This window comes from Aricia agestis, chromosome 15 (genome assembly GCF_905147365.1).
Source record: "Aricia agestis chromosome 15, ilAriAges1.1, whole genome shotgun sequence".
NCBI lineage: Eukaryota > Metazoa > Arthropoda > Insecta > Lepidoptera > Lycaenidae > Aricia > Aricia agestis.
This window is the reverse complement of record NC_056420.1, coordinates 5,395,252-5,422,144: the sequence shown is the minus strand read 5'-3', so window position 1 is coordinate 5,422,144 and position 26,893 is coordinate 5,395,252. Positions and strand designations below refer to the sequence as shown.

General features: G+C 36.0%; 1 protein-coding gene and 1 non-coding gene across 2 annotated transcripts; one reads left to right on the top strand and one right to left on the bottom strand.

The window, feature by feature from the left end:
• Positions 1-37: 37 nt before the first annotated feature.
• LOC121734452 (putative odorant receptor 85d) lies at positions 38-12,154 on the bottom strand. The gene is made up of 7 exons (XM_042125065.1): positions 11,596-12,154; positions 10,586-10,751; positions 5,852-5,948; positions 4,330-4,431; positions 3,731-3,819; positions 2,503-2,569; positions 38-103 (listed from the first exon to the last, which is right to left on the bottom strand). Exons 1-7 carry the CDS (start codon positions 12,152-12,154, stop codon positions 38-40), a joined length of 1,146 nt encoding a protein of 381 aa, XP_041980999.1.
• A 6,640-nt stretch (positions 12,155-18,794) lies between these two features.
• Positions 18,795-18,866, top strand: Trnaq-cug. The gene has a single exon. It is a non-coding gene; the product is annotated as a tRNA-Gln (tRNA).
• Positions 18,867-26,893: the final 8,027 nt, after the last annotated feature.

Here is a 26,893-nt window from a genome sequence, read left to right as displayed (position 1 = left end):
GCCAATAAATTTCGGTTATTTCTTTTTTGAAATACTTTTAAAACCTTTCCGATGAGTAAACAGTCTTCAGCAATGTGAAGTAAGACCAGGATGTGCTTATTATCTGGAAAAAATATAATAACTATATAAGTGCCTAAGGCATTCATTACACGCTCATGCAAGCGACAGTCAATTCCGTCAATCATGAATTATGTTTGACTGATGGACTGACGAATGGTATTAGACGATCACTCAATTCTCTTCAGTTTTATGTCAGTCAAAGCCATAATTTTCAAAGGAATTATATGTTTTTTTTTACTATTTTGTCAGATGTGACTACACTCACTCAAAATTCGTGACTGATGAAGCAAAAATCAAGATATCCATAATATTTTCGTCAATCAACTTCATGCAACCGTCTGTCACGCTCTTACACGGTAGGTTATCCATCAGTCACAGCCATGACTGTGGTAAAACTGACAGTAAAACCTACCGTGTAATGGATGCCTTAGACTGTTTTAAAAATATATTTTATGATGATATTGTTATTTTACCCAAATATAAAATAAAGTTTGATATGGCATCTCCATTCTCCATGTTGGCCTATGATGGAACAATATTGTAAGCGACTGGATAAAGCCCGTTGCGTCAAAATTAGTTCATCGCGCGGTAACCGTGCATTTATCCGAGATTAATAGTATCCTATGTCCTTTCCCGGAACACAAAATAATATATCCATATCAAATTTCAGCAAAATCGGTCTGGACGTGAAGAAGCGACAGACAGACAGACACGCACACTTTTATAATATTAAGTATGGATTATAAAGGTGTATAGGGCATAAAGTTATTACACCTAGCGGAATAGAGAAACAAAGGCCTGAGCAAGAGAGATGTCACTATCGGTAAAAGTAAAAGAGACGTGACGGCACGCGTGCCGCACGTTGACAATTTAATCTCATAGAATTCATGTTCAATCATGCTTGTCTAAATGTATACGTCACATATTTTTCACACAGATGAAAACCAATTTTAGTTTCGTTTGACAGCTCGAGATCGTTGCTCCATTCCGCTAGGTATATTAACTTTATGGTATAGGGTAATATTTGTCTATGTTTGCCCAAAACTGACGTTGATAATATAGACAGCTGCCACCATTATAATTATCCATCATGTCCCATGTGGAGCCTTTAAACCACACAAGCCGCAGTCATAAATAGCAGTTATTTGTACATCAGCCTAAAATAACTCGTAACCCTAAACTTTACACATAAATAAAAAGCAAAGTAATTATTGTACGTTTAACGGAAATCGTTTATTCGTGACCAGAAAGGTACTAGTTCATGGGCGTATATAAGGAGGGGTCCTGGGGGTCCGGACCACCCGCATTATTATCCATCTTACTTGTGAAAATAATTAAGTATTATTATATTTATATACGAGCTTTTGCCCACGGCTTCGCTCGCGTTAAGAAGTATTATTATATACAAACTCTCATCCCCTATTTAAGCCCCAAGGGGTTGGAATTTATCAAAATCCTTTCTTAGCGGATGCCTACGTCATAACATCTATCTGCATGCCAAATTTCAGCCCGATCCGTCCAGTGGTTTGGGCTGTGCGTTGATAGATCACTATGTCAATCAGTCAGTCACCTTTGAGTTTTATTTAAAAAAGATAATAATTTGATAAATAACTAAACCTTTCAAGGGCGAGTCCAACTCATTATGAATCCACATAATATCCATACTTATATTATAAATGCGATACTGTCCGTCTGTCAGTTCAGTATCCTTATTAAGTATTCTTCACGGCTTAAGTATTCTTCACGCTCAAACCGCTGAACCGATTTTGCTGAAATTTGGTACGAAGATACTTTAGGTCCCTGGAAAGGACCGATATGATACTTTTTATCTCGGAAAAATGTACGGTTGCCGCGCGTTTAACGAATTTTAGCGCAACATGATTGCGGGCGTTATCTAATATGATAGATCACCAAATGGCGGACCGCAGTCCGCAACCGGACCGCTGACCCTTTGTGTGCGGACCAAGCATGTTCGAAGATGAACTTCACTAAAAATTTAATTTCGGTCTAGACATACTGAACATGTAGCAACAAAAATTGTAACTTTTCACATTGATACAAATACCTTTGTAATTTTCGTAATTACATTTGTTTAATCTTGTATCTTTAAACGAGCAATTCTTGTATATATATATAATTGGAATCTCGGAATCGGCTCCAACGATTTTCATGAAATTTAGTATATAGGGGGTTTTGGGGGCGATAAATCGATCTAGCTAGGAATCATTTCTGGAAAATGTCATTTTCATCGGATACCGAGCAAAGCTCGGTCAAACAGCTAGTTTTTTTAATGTGTGGACCGCGAAGGTCTCTTAAAACGGACACCGAGCGAAACTAATTGGTGACCCCTGTGATAGATGTTTAAATAAGCCATTCAGAAGAAAGAGGAACAAGCAACCCAACACCGCATTTGGTAACTTTTTAATTATTGTTAGTACTTACCTTAGTAAAGCTTTGGTACGAGATGACGCAATAATTGTAAGCAGTCAACACGCATGGACGTTGAGCTCTGAAACAATAATTACAGTCCTGAATGTTAAAAAGCCTAAAATGAGACTACTGTCCTACAGAGATACTGTAGCGTCACATCGCGTCGTCGTGATATTGAAATGAAAATGAAAATATTTATTTTTCTAAACAGGTTCACAAAACTAACACTTTTAGGCCCGTATTTTTGGTCAGTACTTAAGATGCGACCCGGTATCAAGACGCGGTTCGGCTGTGTGATTGGACCAAATTTTGACAGGCAACCAATCACAGAGCCTTTTTTTTACTTAACCGTGTCTTGAGACCGAGATGCATCTTGAGTGCTGACCAAAAATACGGGCCTTAGAACGTCTTCATGAGGCCTACCACCAGTTCGGGAACTAGCCCAGCGAGAAGGTAACTCGCACGGGGCTACCTTTTACGAAAAAATGGGAGAATCCTTCTTTAACAAAAAATGTTTTTTTACACTCATTTCCAAACAGGTTGCTTGCACTTTATTTAAACTATATTAGCATCATGAAGTTTTAATATTATGTTTGTTTTTAATATACAGGTTGTTCGGGTAAATACCATTATCCTAAAGACCATCAAATGAGCCCGTCAAAATGAACAACTTTTTCCAAGAGAACAATACTGGGAACTCAAAAAAATCCGTCAAGCCCATACGAAATTCCGATCCGGGCAATTTGTATGGGTGTGAAGACGGCTTTTTTTTTGAGTTCCCAGAATTGTTCTGATAGAAAAAGTTGTTCATTTTGACGGGCTCATTTGATGGTTTTAAGGATAACGGTGTTCACCCGAACAACCTGTTGATGCCCGCAACTCCGTTGCACAAAATCGTTAATCGCGTGATAACCGTACATTCTTTCGGGATAAAAAGAATCCTATATGTCTTTTCTCCGGACTCAATGTATTTCAAAATCAAATTTCAGCAAAATCTATATATATATAAAACTCAAAGGTGACGCACAGCCCAAACCACTGGACGGATCAGGCTGAAATTTGGCATGCAGGTAGATGTTATAACGTAGGCATCCGCTAAGAAAGGATTTTGATAAATTCCAACCCCAAGGGGTTCAAATAGGGGGTGAAAGTTTGTATATAATAATACTTCTTAACGCGAGTGAAGCCGCGGGTAAAAGCTCGTATTATAATAAATCAATTGTGTGCAATACTAACATACCTGACAATCAGAAGTAAAATAGTTCTTCTAGATCTACGGTCCATCTTGTACCATTGGGAAAGAAACGCGGCGTCACCAATTTTCATACTCTGTTTTAAAAAAATCTTTTAAATTTTGATACCTTACTGGCCCCACACACACGTTTTTCGTATTTGATTTCCGAATTCATTTTCCTTATTTGAAAATCCGAATGCTAAATCAGTAGAAAATACATTAATTGCCGCAAACGTTCGTTTTTCTCCGTACAAAACGAATTCCGCGAGTACATTTCAAGTACAAGCTTTCCCGCGTGAAAAAACCGAACATGTGTGCTAGTCTCACGGAATTCCGAATACGAAAAACGAATTCAGAAATCGAATACGCCAAACGTTTGGCGTATTCGATTTCTGAATACAATGTGATTTCTCTTTCTTCTGTGATAGAGATACAATGTGATGTACAATGTGATAGAGATACAATGTGATACGAAATACAATGTGATTTCAATTTCTGAATCGTTTCTGAATACAATATGAATACATGATTTCTGAATACAGTGTGGTGTAGTATCGGCTTAAATAATTTGCTTCCTGATTGTCGATTTGAAAAATAATTTTTACCTCCTGCATAAGTTTTTCTCCAAATACACTGATCATCAAAATTTGAACTAGGACAGAGGACAGAAATAACATAACTCCAGGTAACTGCGCCCAATCACCCATCTGAAACACTTGGCTTATTTAAGGTAGCTATCACATTTTTTCACAAATATCAGCGATTTTCAGGAACCATTTTAAAGAATTAGGAGCCACACTGCGAGGATATTTTGGTTTCAAATGAAAGATAATATATTCATCTCCACGTATATACTATAAAAATGTTATAGCCGCACACAACATTTTCACATAAATACGTTTTAACCATCACAATAATCGCAAAAGATAAAAAATGGGGTTTGATTAGGTACTATTATAGCTAAATACACTGAACTAAGGAAAATATGTATGAATAGCTAAATATTTTATATAAAAATAAATAATATTTCCATTTATAATAAAAATAAGAAACCGCCCGGAACCGCACATTTCTCAGGGATAAAAAGTATCCTATGTCCCGGGACTCAAAGTATCCCCATGCCAAAAATCAGTCAAATCGTTTCAGCGGTTTAGGCGTGCAGAGGTAACAGACAGACAGACACAATTTCACATATTTTATAATATAATATTTAGTATGGAAAAGTATGAATACGAGTTTAAAGTAACGGTGTAGTAGGCATCTGTGTAGCCCCGACGTTCAGAGAATATTTGAAAAAAATTATTCTGAATAAAAAATTTTGAAATTGAGTTTGAGTTTAAAGGGCGGCTGCACATATACGAACGTTAGTTTCAATTTTTCGCAAAGAGATTGTTTTCTTATCGGCGTTTCTTATAATATTGGCATTGTAACTATACTGTACTCGGCGAAACATGGCGGTAGCGGTCATTGACTCCCTGTCAAAAACCTGTCATTTTCAATGTAAGCCGCGATTGACAATTAAGTGTCATCTGCCGTTGTAAATCGCGGCTTTGTATAGAAAATGACAAGTTTTTCACAGGGAGCCAATGACCGCTACCGCCATATTGTTTCGCCGAGTACAGCGGGGCTAAAATGGTCGCTTTGGATAATCACACTAAGAGTCATAATATGATTCATTTTTTTAAAATTGCAAAATGCAAGTCTGCTTGCAATTCATGTCTACAACTCGACAAGTCCTTTTAATGAACGTGTCGAAAAAAGGAACTAACGCTGCAATTATACAAATCGTCATTTTTGACAGTTCTCATTTACGAGCAGCGCCACCTTCATATTTAACCTTGTCGCACTGTAGTAATTCGTACTAATTTGACATTTGTCAGTTTGACAGTTTCGACAATTAATTTGCTGAATTGATTGAGAGGAATTGCTAAATGTGACCATTTTAGCCCCGCAATAGAGTTCTTATAACTTGCGATGAATCGCTCCAATCAAATTGCTCATTGACAGCTATTGCTAGCTACATGGAATTGCTATTATACAGTCGCAATTTTTGTTTTCAACAAAAGTAAGTTACAATCTCTTAGAATTTAGGATTTATGTTATTAATACATTTTTTAATTAACTTACAACAACATTAAATCCCAGGGCGCATATTTCCAGCGATCCAATTAAGACATTAAATAAATTAGGACCTTCAAATATTTTTTCCAATTTCTTAGCTAGACTGAAATGAAGAAAAAAGACTAAAATGTACTTAATATTTATAATAAAATGTTTCGCAGCATTGTACAATATTATAATTATTTTTTGTTAAATACAGACAGTTATAGGACACAACTTTATTGAAATCCGTCAGCTTTTTTTTTGGCTACCTCTTATTTTAAGTATGAAGTACTTCAGTTATGAATTTGAATGATAAATTTTAAGGTGACGCCGCGTTAAAGTAAAATCGTTTTGGATAATATCTGTACCTCAGAGGTATACAACATTAACTGCCAAAACAAAAATTTTACAGGACAGGCAAAAATGCGCGGAGCGAAACTTTGAATGCAATTTTGACATAGTAGCTTTAAAAAAATTGCAATAAACTGTACATTATGTTTTATTATTATTTGTTGAAATTATATTGTAATACACAATATTATATTAAAGTTAATTCTTGTCTGATTTTGTGGACTTGATGTTATTTACCTTGCAACATAAATGAACTAAGGTGTTTTAAGAAAGCATTAATATGTTATCATACTTCTGTTTACCTCTAAATAAACCTCGTGGATGTTATTGGAATTTGGCATTTAGAAACATTATGTCTCTAGTCAGTATGTAGCGTGATGGAATTATTATAGAATTTCTGAGAGGTTTACTAGCAAAATGAAAACAAAAGTTACTTTACAAAGTTAAAACCAAAATACAATTTATTTTAAACAAGATGGCCCCCGCAAGTCCGTTGAACCAAATCTCGTTTAACACGCGGGAACTGTACATGTTTCCGGGATAAGAATCAAATCAAATCAAATCAAATCAAATCAAAATTGTTTTATTTCTGAATAAATTTAAAATAAATGTTTTCAGAAAGTCCTACATGATGCCTACCACCGGTTCGGGAACTAACCCGGCGAGAAGAACCGGCGTAAGAAACTCGCACGGGGCCCACTTTTTTACCAAAAAAAGTGAGAAAAAAATTAATCTTTTAAAATAAAGTTTACAATTTTGTAACTAAATATTATATACAATATCCACATACATAATTGTAAGTCCTATAATAATGAAGAAGTAGCCTTGCAAGAAGCCATCCTACTCCCAAGGTGTGCCATCGTTTATGAAATCATTGACCTTATAATAGGCTTTGGCACACAAACGTTCTTTAACTACTTTTTTAAATTTATTAATGGAAAGATTTTGAACGTTTTCTGGGATTTTGTTGTAAAGGCGTATACATTGACCTTTAAAAGATTTACTGACTTTACTAAGTCTGATCACCGGTATATCTAGCTTGTGCTTATTTCTAGTATTCCTAGAGTGAATGTCACTTTTAACTTTAAATTTACTTATATTTTTTCTAACATATATTACATTATCGAAAATGTATTGAGAAGCAACAGTTAGAATACCAATTTCTTTAAATTTATCTCTCAGAGATTCTAAAGCAGACATTTTATAAATAGAACGTATGGCTCGCTTCTGCAGCACAAATATTGTATTAATGTCGGCAGCGTTTCCCCATAAAAGGATTCCATATGACATCCTACTATGAAAATAACTAAAATATACTAATCGTGCCGTATCTTCGTCAGAAATTTCCCTAATTTTTCTGACTGCATATGCTGCAGAACTGAGCCTACCTGCAAGATTAACAATGTGAGGACCCCACTGTAATTTACTATCAAGTGTAATACCTAAGAATACAGTGTTGTCTACCAAATTCATCTTCTCATCATTTAATACTACATTGGTTTGGACTTGCCTAACATTGGGCAAAGTAAACTTTATACATTTTGTTTTACTAGAATTTAAAAGTAAGTTATTAACATTAAACCAATGTACTATTTTTGAGAGAGCACTGTTTACCTCGTCGTAGTTCGACTGTTGTCGCTTCACTTTAAAAATAAGTGAAGTGTCATCAGCAAAAAGCACTATCTCATTATTATTATCCTTAACTAGATAAGGTAAGTCATTTATATAGATGAGAAAAAGAAATGGGCCTAATATAGATCCCTGTGGGACACCTAATTCTATTTTGGTTCCTTTGGACCTTTTACTATTAACCTCAACCCTTTGAGTCCTATTTTTAAGGTAAGAAGTCAAAAGGCTGAGAGCAGAGTCTTTAATTCCGTAGTGGCGCAATTTCCTGATCAATGTAGCATGCTCAACACAATCGAAGGCTTTGGAGAGATCGCAAAAAACACCTAAGGCATCCTGCGACTCCTCCCAAGCCTCAAAAATACTGCAAAGGAGTCCTATACCAGCATCCGTTGTGGATCGACCCTTAGTAAATCCGTATTGATTATCATGTAATAAATTATTAGAATTAAAATGTACTAGTAATTGTTTTAAAATAATTTTTTCAAATATTTTACTAAAGGTCGGTAGAATTGATATAGGCCTGAAATTCGTGGGATCCGATTTAGTTCCGGCTTTGAATAAAGGAACAATCTTGCTATGCTTCATTAAGTCAGGAAAAACACCATTTTTTATACAGTCATTGAAAATCATTGCTAAATGAGGAGCTACGATGTCAATTATTGATTTAATAATTTTTGTGGACATGCCCCAGAGCAGAGAATATGCAGAGAAGCATCCCATGTCCTTTCTCGGGACTCAAAGTATCTTCATACCAAATTTCAGCAAAAACAGTTCACCAGTTTGGGCGTGAAGAGGTAATAAACAGACAGACAGACACACTTTTGCATTTAAAATATTAGTTTCAGCAAAATCGGTTCAGCGGTTTGGGCATGAAGAGGTAACAGACGGACAGACAGACACATTTTTGGATTTATAATATTAGTAAGAATATGGATATGGTCTATGGATATGGAAGTATGGATAACCAACAACAACTCGCACGCTTTAGGTTAGTCAAGGGACATATAAGATTCCTATAATAGTCGTGGACATAGCTGGTATCTATTTTGTAAGTTATTATGTTTGAGTCTCGAAAGAGGCTTTTGTGTTTCTCGAATAGGTTTCTGCGTGGATACAGAAAATCCTCTCCGTTTATAATATATTTAAACTAACTTTTTGAATGTTTCCTGGTCAAAAGAAGTTTTGGAGAACATTGAACCAATCTCATTTTTTCTGAATTGCATACATACAATAGCAGAATATTCTCCCCCGAAATGGATTTTTTTCAGCTCATACCCTGTCTATATATAAACAGGGTAATACATAATATTATAAATTCATCAAAATCCGTTTAGTTTCAGCGTGATTGACGGACAGTTATCCAAACAAAGAAATTTTGACATATTTTATAATATTAGTGTGATTTCAGCGCTTGCAACAGCGCTGAAATATCTGAAGCTCAAAACAAAGTAATAAGGGTGATTGTTTTTATTTCACCACTCCCTGACAAGTGCCGGATAGGCTATCCACTACTTGACTTGACAGATTATGGAGAATCTGTCAAATAAGTTGTGGATAGCCTATCCGGCACTTTATCAGGACGCGGCGAAACAGGCCCTGAACACGGTAAATAGTCATCCCGTTTTTAAATCCTAGTGTTAGCTTAATAGAAACCTAATATGATAGTATATAAACGAGAATGATCGTTGTAATAATATTTTGTTAGGTAATTACTATGAGTTAAAACTACCACAAGAATCATGTGGACTAAACTACTAACAATTTTTGGCATTGTAAAAAGTATCTTAACACCAAGAAATAAAGATCAATAGCATAAGACGTTTAAAGGAGATACTATTGTTTACCTCTCATTTTGTCCAATGAAAGTTTAATGAATAATATTATGTACGCGCGAAGCGTAGAGGTAAATAATCTTATGGTCATTTGAGGTCCTTTACTAGTTAGACTTTAGTGGATTTAATGTTATATACGATTGGATATTTCTTTTTCTAGATGTAATAGGATTTAATGTCGTATACCATTAAGTAGAACTGGTTCTTGCGATTTTAATGGTGCAAAAAACTCATTTTCAAAAAAAGTGGAGTTACTATTGTATACCTCTGAGGTACAGATATGTTTTATGGAACAGCAAGAAATGGAAAGGAAACAGAAGGGAATATTCAATTCTGTCTTGTCTTAAATGCCATAATGGATGACAGCTATATTTGAATTGAATTTGACAATTCCAGAATTCTATACATTTCTATATCTTTGAATTCAATATAAACACAGTGAAGTATATTTAATTCAAGCAACGGTGTTTCATTCTTTTTCTCAACTAAAAATTAAAAACTCGCGCTACTACAAAAGTCTCTGAAAACTTCATAAAAATCATGTAACAAAATTAAAACTTTTCATACTAACTTTTTTCAGACGTGGGAGAGCCATGCTTCGGCACAAATGGGCCGGCTCGACCGGAGAAATACCACGTCCTCACAGAAAACCGACGTGAAACAGCGCTTGCGCTGTGTTTCGCCGAGTGAGTGAGCTTACCGGAGGCCCAATCCCCTACCCAATTCCCTTCCCTACCCTCCCTTATTCCGTTCCCTTTCTATCCCTACCTTCCCCTATTACCCTATTCCCTCTTAAAAGGCCGGCAATGCACCTGCAGCTCTTCTGATGCTGCGAGTGTCCATGGGCGACAGAAGTTGCTTTCCATCAGGTGACCCGTTTGCTCGTTTGCCCCCTTATTTCATAAAAACTACACGATTGCTTAGATTTCGCTACGTGTCAACCTACTGTAAAATATGCTGATGTTTCTTCACAATGTTGTTGAGTAGGTAAGAGTTTTCTTCATTAAGTTGTGTGATTTCGGCACTCAGAAGAGAGAACTGGCAGTACGTGTGGGTGGTGAGGATAAAATATAAGGCGTCGACAGTCGTGAAGTACAATACTACTATGAAACCTGAAAAAGACTTATAAATGTAGGTAAGCTAGAACAAAAGAACAATGTAAAAATTGAACATATAAAGTTTTACAAAAAATCACGGCTGATAATATACAAGTTATATATATTTAAATCTGATGAGATCACTCCTCTACCGCGCGAGAAGCGTGCGTTTTTCCGTAATGTGTTATTTTCCGAAAGTCAAAGTATCCCAATACCATAAACCTGAATCCGCTCAGGGGCTTAAGCGTCAAGAGAAGTCCACACCGCCGTTTTTCCATACAAACGTTGTCCCCTGTTTCCTCCCTGGATAATGCCGGTAGAGTAATGATTTTTTTTCTGAATATATATGGCATCTATTAGCATGTCCCCATGTTTTCTTTTTGTTTATAATTTTATTATTAAAAAAGACAAGAACGTCCAAAAACCCAAAGAAAATGGCCAGATTTTCCTCTGTGTTCAAACACCCAGCAAACAAAACTGGCTAGAATATACAAAGAAAATAAAACATAGGAACATAGCTCAAGCCTTGTTTTAATTCTTAATAAAAAAAATACTTAAATCGGTTAAGTTTTGGAGAAGGAATCAGCGGACAACGAATCGAAGATTTTCTGTTCTTTTATTAGAACTTTTGTCGTGTTGTCTCTATCGCGCTCTGCGGTGGGAGACTTGAGATTGGTGAAACAGCAATACATTTTCAATTTCTCTCGCCCTTGGTGTATCCTCTTAAGGGGTAACAGACAAACACACTTTCCAATTTATAACATTGAATGGGCCGGCTCCTTTATCATTCCCACAGGGCTGAAGCTTTATAAAAATAGTACCAAATGCAGACTTACGTAAAATAAACATTACAACTTACCACTAGTAGTCGAATGGAAATACGCGTAAAGCCATCCATACCACGACTCCGTGGATACACCCACAATCACGGCATACGGCAATCTCCATACTTGCTCATGCTTGCAAAAATAATAATATGCAAATATAAAGAATGGCGAAAAATTATATACGCATATGAGAATAGCGTTCAACATGAAGAAATACTTCACGAGGTATCTCAAAAAGATCATCTCTTCGCGTAAAATTTGATTCTTCCCCTCGTTGTTTGTTGCGTCATTGTATAGTGTTTTTAGCGAATTCGCTAGCTCTAATATGTTGTTTCCCTTATTGGCTATGAGCACAATTTTGATCGTAGCTAATATTCCGATGCTTAAACATGGCGCTAACTGGGTGAGCTCCAAAAAGTTCTCTCGACTAAACTTCGAGAAGAAAAATAAAGATTCGTGAACGATCGTCATAAAGACGATCATAACTGAAATATAATATCTGAAGCGCGGTTTCTTGCCGAGAGGTATTCCCAACAAATAAAAGTTCCTTTTTATTTGGCTGAAAATTTCGTCAAAAGATAGACTTTCCATTTTGCTGGACGAAGGTTTGAAAAGAAATGGCGACAGTTATGCTGGTCTCGATATAAGACACTCATTTAATAAGTATAAAGTCATAGGGTTGGCACACAAGTTCAAATTATATTTATTTTAATGTTAATTATTATTGCTGCTTTATATCTATGTTTTTTTTTAAATCTTCCATTTATAAAATAAAAATTCAGTTGAGTTTTCGTTTAGTTTTAGCGTAAAACGCAAAACTTTGATGTAAAAATGTAGAAAAAGCATTTTGTAACCAACATTTCTGTTTTAATCAAAATATGAAAAACGGATTTAGAGAGAAAGCTAAAACACATATTTTCTATATTTACATTTATTCTGTACGATTTGTATGTTTTGGCAGCCCTGCACTATAATAACAGTCTTATTTGAATTTTGACAGGTGACAAAGTATCAAATGCAACGAAAACTTAATCAAAGAGGGTGAAATCTACAAACTGTTACTTTGAACACACCTCTGCTTTGTGATTGTGTTTAATTTTGCGATAAATAATTATATTTGTTACTAATGAATAGATTTGCATTGTGTTGAAACACATTATTGTTAAACAGTGTTTTGCCCTTGTCTGTAAAACGACTCTTTAACGCATCGAACAAGAGCAAAATGTTGTTAAAGTTGTATAACTGTAATCCATACTAACATTATAAACGCGAAAGAGTTTAACATGGGAGAGCCATGCTTCGGCACGAATGGGCCGGCTCGACCTGAGAAATACCACCTTCTCACAGAAAACCGGCGTGAAACAGCGCTTGCGCTGTGTTTCGCCGAGTGAGTGAGTTTACCCGAGGCCCAATTCCCTTCCCTACCCTCCCCTATTTACTTCCGTTCCCTACCCTCCCCTATTACCCTTTTCCCTCTTAAAAGGCCGGCAACGCACCTGCAGCTCTTCTGATGCTGCGAGTGTCCATGGGCGACGGAAGTTGCTTTCCATGCAAATGTATGGTTCCCGAGTGATAAATTAATTTTGGCGCAATGTAGTAACCCTTGTATTAGTACGGGGTTGATATTACAATATTGGTTTACAGGCTTTGCATTCAATTAAGTATTATGGGATAATCTGTTACCTTAGTGCTTAGGTTAAGTACATGTCCCGTGAAAAGATCGGTTAGTGAAGTTAAATCCACAAATGTGTTTAATCAACATAACTGCTGCTTATATAATCTTAATCTACGAAGAATCCTCTTCTAAATGAAATAATAAAATGCTGAAAAAGAAGCAAAAAAAAAATAGCAGAAAATTATGATCGGGACCTTTAAAAATTGATTGACCCACATAGCATACTACTTAGTAAAGTAATATTTTAGGAAAGTTTTTTACCGATTCACAATATAATTCAATCAGAATAAATTAAAAAGGAATCACCAAATTTGATAGTGATACTTTTATATGATTGGCGATTTTTATACAATCTCCATCTATACATCTAGTCATCTATACATATATACATCTATACATATAAATAAAATTGGAGTGCTGTTTGTAATATTGAAAGAACCGTTTTTTACTAAATGCATAATATGAATGTATATAGGGTACAGACACCAAAACAACATTGTATACAATTTTTGTCTGTATGTCTGTCTGTCTGTCTGTTTGTTCCGGCTAATCTCTGAAATGGCTGGAGCGATTTTGACGGGACTTTTTTAGGCACATAGCTGATGTAGTAAGGAATAACTTAGGCTACTTTTTAACCGACTTCCGAAAAGGAGGAGGATATATTATTTCACTTTTTTTATAAATGAACCTTAAGAAGGGGATTTTTTTCTCTTTTTTATTAACTTTGTTATCACATTTTGCTGACGCGGAGGAAGTCGCGGGCAACAGCTAGTTATAAATAAAAATACGCATTAGTAAATGAAATACAGTTCTACAACTTTTTTTGGTGCATTGATGTTATAGTTTGCCTGTGTCTTTTGACAAATTTATTACTTTCTAGACAATATGGTTTTGCACTTTCATTAGTGATTAGACCATACTAAGATGTCAATGCATCCTTTGGTCGTAACTCAAGTTATTTGGCACGTCTCAACAAAAAGTGCTTAACTTTAATGTGTCTAGCTGCGAGGGCCGACATCTAAATAGATTAATAAAAACCTTCTTAGTAAACCCTTCGTAATATAGCAGCGATCATTTTGGAAGTAAGGAAGAGCTCCTACAAACATTTATATTTTAACTAGATAACACCAGCAACTTACTTGCGCCAAAATTCGTTTATCTCACGAAAAACGTTTTTTTTTTTGAGACATAAACTATCCTATGTCCTTTTCCGGGATTCAAAGCATCTACATACCAGACTTTTTTATTAACTTTGGGTCCTAAGAACGTTTTTGTCTTGAGAGATATACATGACCAAAAAATACCGTTACGAAAAACACCGTTAAGGGGCGGTTAGTAAAAGCTAAAAACAGACACTATACAATGTTGACCAAATGACATTTAGCGTTCTTAAGCCCGTAAAAGTCAAGTAATGTTGGCCCAAATACGGCACTCATTTTGGTGACGTTTTAACGTAAACACATGACTCGTTCTTACGGCATTATGACATGTCAATCCTTCGCTGTAATATGCCGTTTAAAAGAGCGATAAAATCATAATGGCTTCTACAACGTTGTTATTTATTTGCTAATAGACCATTTAAAAATCGATTTAATCGCGTAAAGTTATATAGTTGTTATATGGTTTGACACATAGAAGTGTCAATTATTAAAAAGTTGTTTATTGGATAAACTTAATGTTAATAACCTCCTGATATTATGTCGGATAGACTATTCACAATAATTGATGTCTCCCTTTAATATTTTTTGAGAAAGTTTTGAAATATTTTTTTGGCAACCCTGATAACAGTGATTAGCTAAAACAGATAATAACTATCCTAGAAATATCATTTATAAGTGTGAAATCATTTTTTCATTAATTATATAAAGTATCAAATTAAATATTAGGTGCGACGTTCCTCACGAATATCAAAAATGATAGTATACTTATTATTTTTAATTATACATTTTAAAACCCCAATTTTGTTTCGATAAAGTTGGGTGTAACAAAAAAATGGTTTTATTTACAAAATTTGATTGGGAGCTGATTTATCAATTAAATATATTTCGAACAGTATGTATTTGCGATATTACAATACCTAGATTTAAGGCTGTCTTTCCAGTTCCCACCAGAGCTGAGCGGAGCTGTGTTACGAGGAATGTGTTTTTGAAAACCAATAGAATCGCTTCATTGACATGACTTTGCCATGACATCGCTCAGCGCGGCGATGCTATTGGTTCTCAAAACACATTCCTCGCAACACAGCACCGCTCAGGTCCGGTGGAAAATCCGGTCTAACTCTGGTTTTTCACATTATGTTACTTCCCTGTTTGCTGAGCACCCCTTGCAGTTAGCGCCTAGCGGTCAAAATATCTTGTTTGGTTTTTAATCTGTCCTATTATATAGCTCACATTCGAATATGTGAGAATTAAATAAATACTTATCTCATGTCTTTGTAGGGTGATTGACGATGAAAAAATGCATTAAATCGAGCCCCCGAATTCTTTGGTCCATCCTTACTAATATTACATACGAAAGTGTCTGCCAGTCTGTCGGTTACCTCTTCACGCCCAAACCGCTGAACCGATTTTGCCAAAATTTAGTACGGAGATACTTTGAGTCCCGGGAAAGGTTATGGGATAATTTTTATCGCAAAAAAAGTTAGGTTCCCGCGCGAATTTTGGTGCAACGGTATTGTGGACGTCATGTAGTAGGTACAGTGCTCCCAAAGTGATAATGCGCCTAGAAATTTTCGTAGTTTTTCGGCAACGGTCGTATTTCCCGCGACGTCGCTGCAAGCGCTGCTTTAACTTAACTTTAAAAAAACATCGTAGAGGTGCCCGACGTTGCTTGGACGTTACCATGGTAACGCCGCGATGGATTCCCGGTGAGTTATAGCACTTATTGACGGACCGGCGACAGCGGACAGCCACCGGCTATATGATATTTACTTCTATTTCCTTTGAACAAGGTGCAAAATGCAAGTGCATTGGGGCTCTTACGTTTCATAGATTCGGCTGTTTTCGTGATTACGACAATTAGCGAAGATTTCCATGTGCATTATTAATTTGGGAGTACTGTACATATTTGGCACTTGATTGAAATGATATTTACAAATGTTGAACAATCTGCAATGCGGGCGTCCCAGGTGGCACACCTCCGCTGACTAATGGGATCTATAACGGCAAGTCGGATCCATCTGTTTTGTCTTTGTTTTACGTCCATCGTTAAATATTCGGATGACGGACCTGCTTATCGGAAAACCATTTTGTGGATTGTGAATGTTTTTGGCGTGCCGCGATTTGGGTATTCACAGAGATATTATTTTCAAATGCTCCATTATCGTAAATACGATAAACATTAAATTGATTTTTTAAATAGCTCACCTTTAATATTTTTATTGGTGTATCTAATGTTAGGAATTATTTAAGGCCAGGGCCGGACCGTGAGCTTAGGGGTACTGGGCTACAACATTTTAATGATGTCAGTTCGTAGTACAATAATAATTCGTATATGGTAGTACCAACACCTAAATTGCATAATTTTTTTGCAGGGATACAAAGTACAAACCACAAGATTTGTTTTATTTAATAAAATTATGAATTCCTTCGCATTATCATCTATTTTTGACTTTGACTTGACATATCTGGGGGCCCTTGAACTCATGGGGCCCTTGGCTTAAGCCCAAATAGCCATATGGTAGATCCGGCCCAGTTCTAGGTGCAGTGTTATGCCTCACATTACAATTTTAAAATCGTATCTACACGATTCTTGCCGCTTTTATTTTATCATTCTTGTCCGGTCTTCATCTGGTATGTTCAAAGAAGCACGTTGTTTTTCATCACTGTACGCACCCTTAAATGTATCTAACATTTAAGACCTAATCTGCATTAATTCCACGCCCATAAAGGGCTTTTCACACGTTTAATAGGCATCTTTAATGAAAGTTGCTGTAAGAGTTTGCTTTTAATTTTGAATAACGCTGGAGAACCTTATCAATTTACATAATACACGGCAGGCTGGATATTGCAGATTATCTCATAAGCCCAGCTTCAATAAGGCTCCATATTATAGCTTGCTTTGAAAAATAGCATAAGAAATAAGCTGAGGTATTTTTGGGGTGTAAATGAATGAATATCAAAGAACCTGGCTACCTTATACTAGCTCCCTTACTAATAAAACTATACACTGTCATTGACCGTACAAGATCTGCCTGACTTGGTCTGATACATTGGAAAATCAAACATGACAGACAAAGTCCGCAGACAACGGAGGTACAAAAAACTAAAATGCTAAAAAATAGAAATAAAAAAAGAAAAAAAAAAAAATAGTTTGTTATTATTTTCAGCAACATTCCGCGAATGTTGTTTTCGCGGAATGTTGCTGAAAATAATAACAAACTAAATTTAAACTATGGATTTCCGCAAAGTAACGCCTGATTCCATTAACTATAGAAATAAAATATATTATTGTCTCATTTTTGCAATGCATTTTTACTCTTATTTATAAACACTATGTTCGATCCTTTGAATAGAGATAAAAAGAATAAAAGGTACATAACGACAAAGTCCACTTGTTTTCCCTCGGGAAATTCTCGCATAATTGAGGATATCGTAAATGGAGAAAAATGCATGATTTAGGTACGCCAGGATAATACGAGTTAAATCGCTCGTACGAACATACGGCCCGCCTCACTTGATATATTATAGTTGCACTGAGTATGCATAATGTGGAATTTTATAACTAGTTTTTGCCCGCAAACTATTATATTATGTTCTTTTACGAGAATCAAAGTGTTGCCATGCTAAATTTCATCTGAATAAATTCGATGGTTAAAACTTAAAGAGTCCAAAGGTGCCCATACACGGGGTAATTTGTCGTTTCGATCGATCGTCAAGAAAATCGTCCAATCGATCGATATTGCTACACACGTACAATTTGTCGTTCGATTTTAACATCGAGGAGATAAATCGTTACGATAATTGTCCCGTGTATGGCCACCTTTAAAGGAAATACATTAAGCTTTCGCATTTGTATTATTATTATGTAGTATAGTAATTATCATATTTTATTATACTAGATCACCCATGCAACCCCGTCGCGACAAATTTCGTTCATTTGCGAGAACCGTAAGTTTTTCCGGGATAAAAAGTATCCTATGTCCTTTCCCGGGACTTAAAGTATCCCCATACCCAGCAAATATCATTTCAGCGGCCTATGCGTGAAGATGTAATAGACAGACAGACAGACACACTTTCGCATTTATAATATTAATTAATATTAGTATGGATATGAGAAAGTAAGTATAAATGAGCGGACGAAGCACCTGATAACATGTGATAGTTCTCAATCGATTCTGAAAACTTCGACTTTGATAGCCATAAAATAAAAAATAATGTGCTAAATCGTAGCATCGACACTACTGATCTGATTATAAGGTCATATGTAAAAGTAGTCCTTATTTCGTTATCGTAAAGGTCATGTCAGAGGTAGAATAACTTTGAAATGCTGGAGATAAATCAATAACTGTGTTTCAGTGCATCTGATAGTGAAAGCTTATTCGAAACATCCTGTAACGGTCCCATGGTGTAATGGTTAGCACTCTGGACTCTGAATCCAGCGATCCGAGTTCAAATCTCGGTGGGACCTTGTGTTTTTTATGAAATATTTTCTGCTGTTGCAAATTAAGCTAATAAAGATAAAAATATGCTGCACTGCCGCGTGTCTTATTGAGAACTGATGATTAGATTTTCCTATCTATATTTCTATACTAATACTAGCTGTCCCGGCAAACGTTTCTTTGCCATATAAAGTATTTTGCCCATATTATTTTATTGAAGTGACTAAATAAGTATGTTACCGTGGCAACGTCCATCGCTATCCCGTCACACAAACAATGGTCGCCGTTAGTTTCGAGTTGTAATAATTTACTATTATTTATTCAACAAATGCACTAATCATCAATATAAAAAGTACCCAGTAGCCGATTCTCAGACCCACTGAATATGCATATTATAAAATTTGGTTAAAATCAGTAAAGCCGTTTCGGAGGAGTACGCGGCCTAACATTGTGACACGAGAATTATATATATAAGAAGATATTTTATATAAATGCGAAAGTGTGTCTGTCTGTTACTTCTTCACGCCCAAACCGCTGAACTGATTTTGCTGGGTATGAAGATACTTTGAGTCACGGGAAAGGACATAGGGTACTTTTTATCTCGAAAAAATGTACGGATCCCGCGCGATAAACTTATTTTGGCGCAACTTAGTTGCGGGCGTTATCTAGTTTATAATAAACGTTTTTATTAATATAAGTAATAAAAATATATCACATTTATAAAATTATCAAAAGCAACGCGCGTATTTTCTTCTAAACGTGCGTTACTATCGAAAAGGTGTAGTGAGATGACGAAGGTCCGGTTGTCGCTGGCTCTAACTCTAATGCGGGCTTAACACTCGCGGCGCAAAGCCCGCGAAGGCCGCGAGCTGCCAGTGTGGAGGGTTTCACGGGTTCGCATTCGCGCTTCGCGGCTTTCCCCGTCCAGTGTCTGTTTTTTGGCCCGCGACATTGTGATAAGCACACTATGTAAGAGCAGCGGCAACAGTGACTTCAACGTCAATTTTACTCAAATGCGCGAATGTAAATGCTAAGATTGGAAGTGTAGATGGCCGTATTTATCTGCGTCGTGTACATGGCGCGTAGCGCCCGTGAATCGCGCCCGTAATTCGCGCCGCGAGTGTGGAGCCCGTTTATACTCTTTAGTAAAAAAGATTATGTCAAATTGCCACTAGGCTGTGACTGACGGATGAGTCATAGAGATATCTCTACTTTTCTGAAAACACAGTCATTTAAAGTGGGTAGAACTAAAATAGTTTACACTTCTAGAGATAATAAATAAGGCAATATAGCCCAGAGAGCTTAACCTACAACTTAAAGTATCAATATTATTAAGGTGCCTCTCACAGACATAATTATTTCTTGTAGTACAGGAGGCAATGGAAATTTTCATCATGTTATTGTAAAAGCTTATTATTTTTGTAACGTGAAATGTTTTGAGATCAAAGTGTTTTTGTTTGTAGTGAAATTAAATTTGGCCAATTCATTGATTGTTTTTATTATTTCAACATACAAACCTTTTTGGAAACAATTTTATCTCTTCATGGGGAGTGCAGATGATAAGCAAACAAATACAATTAATGTAAACAAAGTATTTTTATCTGATTGTTTTCTGACAATGAAAGTCACGAAAATTTAAAAATTTTTAAACTGAGTTAAGGCAACAGTTAATAGTCGTTAAAATCGAGTAGTTTTTCTCCAAAAATTATAATGTGTATTAGTCATTTCTCCTTTAAACTATGTACAAAGTATAATTTACTGCATAATATTAAGAAACTAGATAGCCCGGTAAACTTCGTATCACTTTGGTAAGCAAAACTTGTTTTAAGTATTTTACTAGCATTTTTTTCATATTTTCTCATCGTACGACCCTTCTCTGGACTTCTACAAACATTTCAAGCCTTAAAATAAGCCGAAGCGGCTCAGCCATCATCGATTTTTAGCAAAACTAACAAAATCAAAATTTCCTTTTTATTTATAAATGTATAGATAGATTTAAATAATAATTAATTAATTGTATCTTGATATAGATACATAAAAGAGGATTCCACACCGCCGTTTTTCCATACAAACGCTCTCCCCTGTTTCCTCCCTGGATAATGCCGGTAGAGTTATGATTTTTTTCCTGAATATCTATGGCCACTATTAGCATGTCCCTATGTTTTCTTTTTTTTCATAATTTTATTAATAAAGAAGATAAGGACGTCCAAAAACCCAAAAAAATGGCCCGATTTTCCTCTGTGTTCAAACACCCAGAAAACAAAACTGGCTAAAATATACAAAAAAAATAAAACATAGGAACACAGCTCAAGCCTTGCTTTAATTCTTAATGAAAAAAGTACTTAAATCGGTTAAGTTTTGGAGAAGGAATCAGCGGACAACGAATCGAAGATTTTCTGTTCTTTTATTGGAACTTTTGTCGTGTTGTCTTTATCGCGCTCTGCGGTGGGAGACTTGAGATTGGTGAGACAGCAATACATTTTCAAATACCTATTTTCAATTTCTCTCGCCCCTGGTGTATCCTCTTAAGATAACTTATCGTTACGGACGTCCCCTAGACTATAAAGTTAATTTGACAGTTCTAGTTAGGCCGAGTAGTTTGATTACAATTAGCCTAGCCCTGTCCAACTGTCAAGTCGCAGTCAAAATACAAAACTCATTGCCCAAATTATTTGCCGTTTAAATACAATTTTCGAAATAATATTTGTAGAGACTGCTTAGGGTTGATTCAGACCGCAACGCGACGCGTAGATGCATTTCTAAATTTATATGGATTTGACAGATTCGCAAGACGTCTCACGCAATTGAAATCTGTCAAATCTGCCTCGCCTCGCCTCATCGCGTTGCGGTCTCAATTAACCCTTAGCTGCTTGTTAAAAATTACATACGGCATAATATTTCCTTTCTCTACTAGACGAAGTAAAAAGCTCAGTTACTGTATTTCTGAACTAGATGACACCCGCTCCATTGCGCCAAAATTCGTTTTTGGCGCGGGAAACGTACATTTTTCTGGAATTAAAAGTACCATATCTATATATATAAAACTCAAAGGTGACTGACTGACATGGTGATCTATCAACGCACAGCCCAAACCACTGGACCGATCGGGCTGAAACTTGGCATACAGGTAGATATTATGACGTAGGCATCCGCTAAGAAAGGATTTTGATCAATTCCACCTCCAAGGGGTTAAAATAGGGGATGAAAGTTTGTATATAATAATACTTCTTAACGCGAGCGAAGCCGCGGGCAAAAGCTCGTTATAATCAAAATCCTTTCTTGGCGGATGCCTACGTCATATCATCTACCTGCATGCCAAATTTCAGCCCGATCGGTCCAGTGGTTTGGGCTGTGCGTTGATAGATCACCATGTCAGTCAGTCACCTTTGAATTTTATATATATATATATATATATATATATAGATAAAATAAAAATTGTTTTAATTCTGAATAAATTTGAACCAAATGTTCTCAGAAAGTCTACATGGTGCCTACCACCGGTTCGGGAACTAACCCCGGCGAGAAGAACCGGCGTAAGAAACTCGCACGGGGCCACTTTTTACCAAAAAAGTGGAAATATATTATTATGTCCTTTCCCGGAAGTCAAAGTTTCTCAAAACAAAATCAAATTGTCAAACAGCAAAATCAGCCCAGCGGTTTGCGCGTGATGAGGTATCAAGACAGACACACCTAAATATATTTATAATAATTACTAGATGACGCCCGTAACTCCGTTGCGCCAAAACTCGTTTATCGCGCGGGAATCGTGCATTTTTGTAGGACAAAAAGTATCCTATGTCCTTTCCCGGGACTCAAAGTATCTCCATGCCAAATTTCAGCCAAATCGGTTTAGCGGTTTGGGCGTGAAGAGGTAAGACAGACAGACAGACGGACAGACAGACAGACACACTTTTGCATTTATAATATTAGTATGGATTAGTACGGATTTGTTGTCTTACTTGTGCCAACCCGATTAAGTTATCACAATATTAATACGCGAACGAAAAACTTTGTAACCCTTTTTACGAAAAATGGGGAAACGTAGGTGCATGAAACTTTGCACAGTTATAGTTTATATCGTGAAGGAGTGCATCGAACTAATATTATTTTGAAATTATGCTTTTATCATACATTTTTTTAACAAATAAAACATTACACACACTACAACACCCACACATGAGAAATGACAGATTTTTGAGTGACAAGCCTATACATACGAATACTCTTTTATTTATGGTTGAAGTCTGTTGACAACAAGTTGACAAATTGAAAATGGATTATAGTTTTTTTTAGACAATGCTTACACGAACAGTCTGAGATCAGCTAAGTCCCAGAGACAAGAGTTGAAAAAAAAATGATAGTCAATATTTTTTACAAAATATAGGTAGTAGTCCTAATGTCGTTGAAACTAAGGTCGAATTTCGACTATTGGGCGATCTCTAGTACTAGTAGTAGTTATAAATACGCGAGCGAAAAACTTTGGATCCCTTTTGACGATAAATGCGGAAACGTAGGTACTTAAATGAAATTTTGCACAATTATAGTTTATAAGGTGAATAAGTGCATCGAGCTAATATTGTTTTGAAATTATGCTTTTATCATACATTTTTTTAACAATTAATAAAACATTACACACACTTCAACGTGCACACTACCATCTTTTTGAATGACAAGCCTATCTTTTGTTTATGGTTGAAGTCTGTTGTCAAATTAAAAATGGATTGTCGTTTTTTTATTAAATCTAAAATAGTCAATACTTCATTAAACAGGGAGCCAAAAGAAGAAGATAATTAAATTTAAAGTCGAATTTCGACCATTGGGCGATCTCTAGTTGTGTTAAAATGTCGTGAATATTATGTTACACAGGGTATATTAGACAATATTTAACGCGAGGCTTTTTGATTTAGCAATAGCATATATTAACCTGGGAGAGCCATGCTTCGGCACGAATGGGCCGGCTCGACCGGAGAAATACCACGTTCTCACAGAAAACCGGCGTGAAACAGCGCTTACGCTGTGTTTCGCCGAGTGAGTGAGTTTACCGGAGGCCCAATCCCTATTCCCTTCCCTTCCCTACCCTCCCCTATTACCCTATTCCCTCCCCTATTACCCTATTCCCTTCTGATGCTGCGAGTGTCCATGGGCGACGGAAGTTGCTTTCCATCCCGTTTTCTCGTTTGCCCCCTTATTTCATAAAAAAAATTAGCAATTTTGAACTCAATCATTACCCAAGTTAAAGGTCACTTATCATTATAACTCCTGTAGTCACTTAACGTAATCTGGCTCCGTACAAACAATGTAAGGTCTAACTACCACTGTCGGACCGCAAACTTACTAATTACCGAAGTTGGTATACAGCTATTTTATCGCTTACATGACCTTTATTTTAACCACATTAGGTTTTCTTTCGTATAAATTGAAGGTAAAATATCTGTGAACAGACTACGTGCTACGTTATGTCCGGTTTAGGAGATATATTCTTTGTACGTTGCGGTTACGAAGTTCCTAATCGAAATAGTATTGGACGCGTAATTGCTGTTGTATGTTTAACGTTAAATATCTGGACGTCGAATCTGCTAAATTAACAGTTTTGATATACGAGTAGCTTCGATGCAGTCTTGAACCTTGGTATAATAACATATCGTGAGTTCCGAAATTTAACCCAGTATACTGGCCAACGCTCATGACGTCTTGAACCCGACGTCATATTATTGTAAAGGTGTGCCACTATTAAGATAAGTGTAACATTTTGATAACATGAAATCGCAAACACATCATACACGTCACTGTACTGGTATTTTCTGGATTGGATCAATAGTATGGCATTGATTCTAGACGTCATAAAGAATGGCCAGTATGCTGGGTTAAATTTCGGAACAAACCCAATTGTATTATTTTTATTATACTGTCATTAACCAACGTCTGTCTGAGAATCGGCTACTGGGTACTTTTTATATTGATAAGTGCATTTGTTGAATAAATAATAGTAAATTATTACAACACGAGTCTGATGGCGACCATTATTTGTGGGACGGGATAGCGATGGACGTTGTCATGGTGACATACTTATTTAGTCACTTCAATAAAATAATATGGGCGAAATACTTGGTTTATATTATGGCAAAGCAACGTTTGCCAGGACAGCTAGTAATACTATATACACATTTCCCTTTGAGTTACTGCTCATGTAACTTACGTGCAAACGTCGAGAGTATTAGTGGGGAAGTATTTATCATACCTTACCTTTAGCATTAGTCAATTTGCTAGTTGAAAGTTATGGCTCGGACAAGCTCATTCGATTTTCAGTAAGACTAGATTTATATGCGCCCGCCCGAACGAGTTACGAGTGGTTTGGCCGCTACACCGCGAGATCACAAGCAAATGTATGTAACGGTTTATTTAAAAGAGGCGCGATGCGCTGTCATTTGTCATACATATTTTGCTTGTCATCTTGAAAAACCGCGCGTTCACGCCGCCGCAAACAGCCTATATTATAATAAACTTTGTTATCAAAAGTAATACGCTTGATACATATTACTTATATTTGTATGATTGGGATAAGATCATTGTTTTTTTAAACTACTACTAACATTTTTTTATTTTATTTGTGTAACTCTATTCAACAACAATTCTAAAATTTAATTCGCCACACGCCCGTTATATTTTACTTCACTATATTTAAACCTAACTGCATTACCAACTTAACTGATGAGTATAACTGTTGTTTTCGGGTCACCATTGAAGTACATACAATACCAGATACCTCTAATCTAACAAAATTACGTTGCAAAGTTGTCGCGTGGAAGTTGGAACTGTATGTTTTTTTGGGACGAAAACTAATCATGTCCTTTACCTGGAGTCTAAGTATATATTTTACACCTTTCGAGAGAATTGCCTCAGTGGTTTATGCATGCAGACAGACAGATATGCTTTCGCATTTATAATAGTAGTACTTATAAAAAATAATAAATAATCAGTTGGGTTTCTTATCAAGTAAATAATATACTCTAAGAGTCTACACGAAGTTTTGTTATTAGCTTTTTGAGTATAACTATACACTTACAGTATATTCGTTACTCGGAAACGGTAGAAAAGATACGTGTAATAATTATTATTGTTTAGAAACGAGAGTGTTTTAGCTCATTGACATCAGCTTTGACTTTACTTTCATATTATATTCGGATTTTCATAAATTTTTATGACTGTTTCATTATGAGTGTACGTATGCGTCGTCCCTACATATTGCACGTCAACGACATCATAAACAATTATTATGCGGTGCGGTTGTATGTACGGGAATGTCGAAATTCAATTTTACAACCATCATAACTTCAGCGATGGCTACGTGAGCGAACGGAACTAAAGTATTTGTTCCGAAATGTTACGAAATATTACGGAATACGAGAAACGTAATATCTTTGTGAATATTTGATTATTTAAAAATTATATAAAAGTTTTCTAATGGAAAATTAACTTTGTGAATGAAAAACATCTGCTGTGTTTAATAATTACACGTGTCGCTTAAATGTTTGCTTTATAAATATCTAAACCAAATGCGGTTACTTTTGTTATTCTGTATTCATATTATTATATGGAAGAAAAAAATGTTTCTATGTAATAATTACATAGAAACAACAATACTATTTATATTGGAAAAGCTCCGCAAGTGCTACATCGATATTGATGAAATTCTGTGCAGAAGACCAGAGATTTTATTTATGCATGCAGACTGCAGAGTCGCAGGCAACATCTTGTTATCTTGTAATATCAATTAAAGCCTTACCTACTCTTGGCACGAAGTTCCTTATCGCGCATTCGGCGTAAAGGAGGCTAGACAGAACGATATTTGACCTCGACATTTTTTTATTAGTATCAGCATGGTAGGGAGTTAGGGACTAGGGGCAGAGAGCGTTGATATTATTCCTGTGCGTCAACTAGATGGCGTTTTTTGAAAATAAACAGCGACGCCTTGTTAGTATTCCTGGGCGTCAATAGACTGCGTTTTTAAACATTTTTTGAGTGTATAATATATATGTATACAGGTTTTTTGAACATG

Bases quoted from the DNA above. Each gene is read 5' to 3' on its own strand.
- LOC121734452 (XM_042125065.1), bottom strand. From the start codon at position 12,154: ATGGAAAGTCTATCTTTTGACGAAATTTTCAGCCAAATAAAAAGGAAC. The intron at 10,752-11,595 runs GTAAGTTGTAAT...AGTCTTTTTCAG, and splicing joins TTTCCATTCGACTACTAGTG to GTTTCATAGTAGTATTGTAC. The intron at 104-2,502 runs GTAAGTACTAAC...TATTTTTTCCAG, and splicing joins CGTACCAAAGCTTTACTAAG to ATAATAAGCACATCCTGGTC.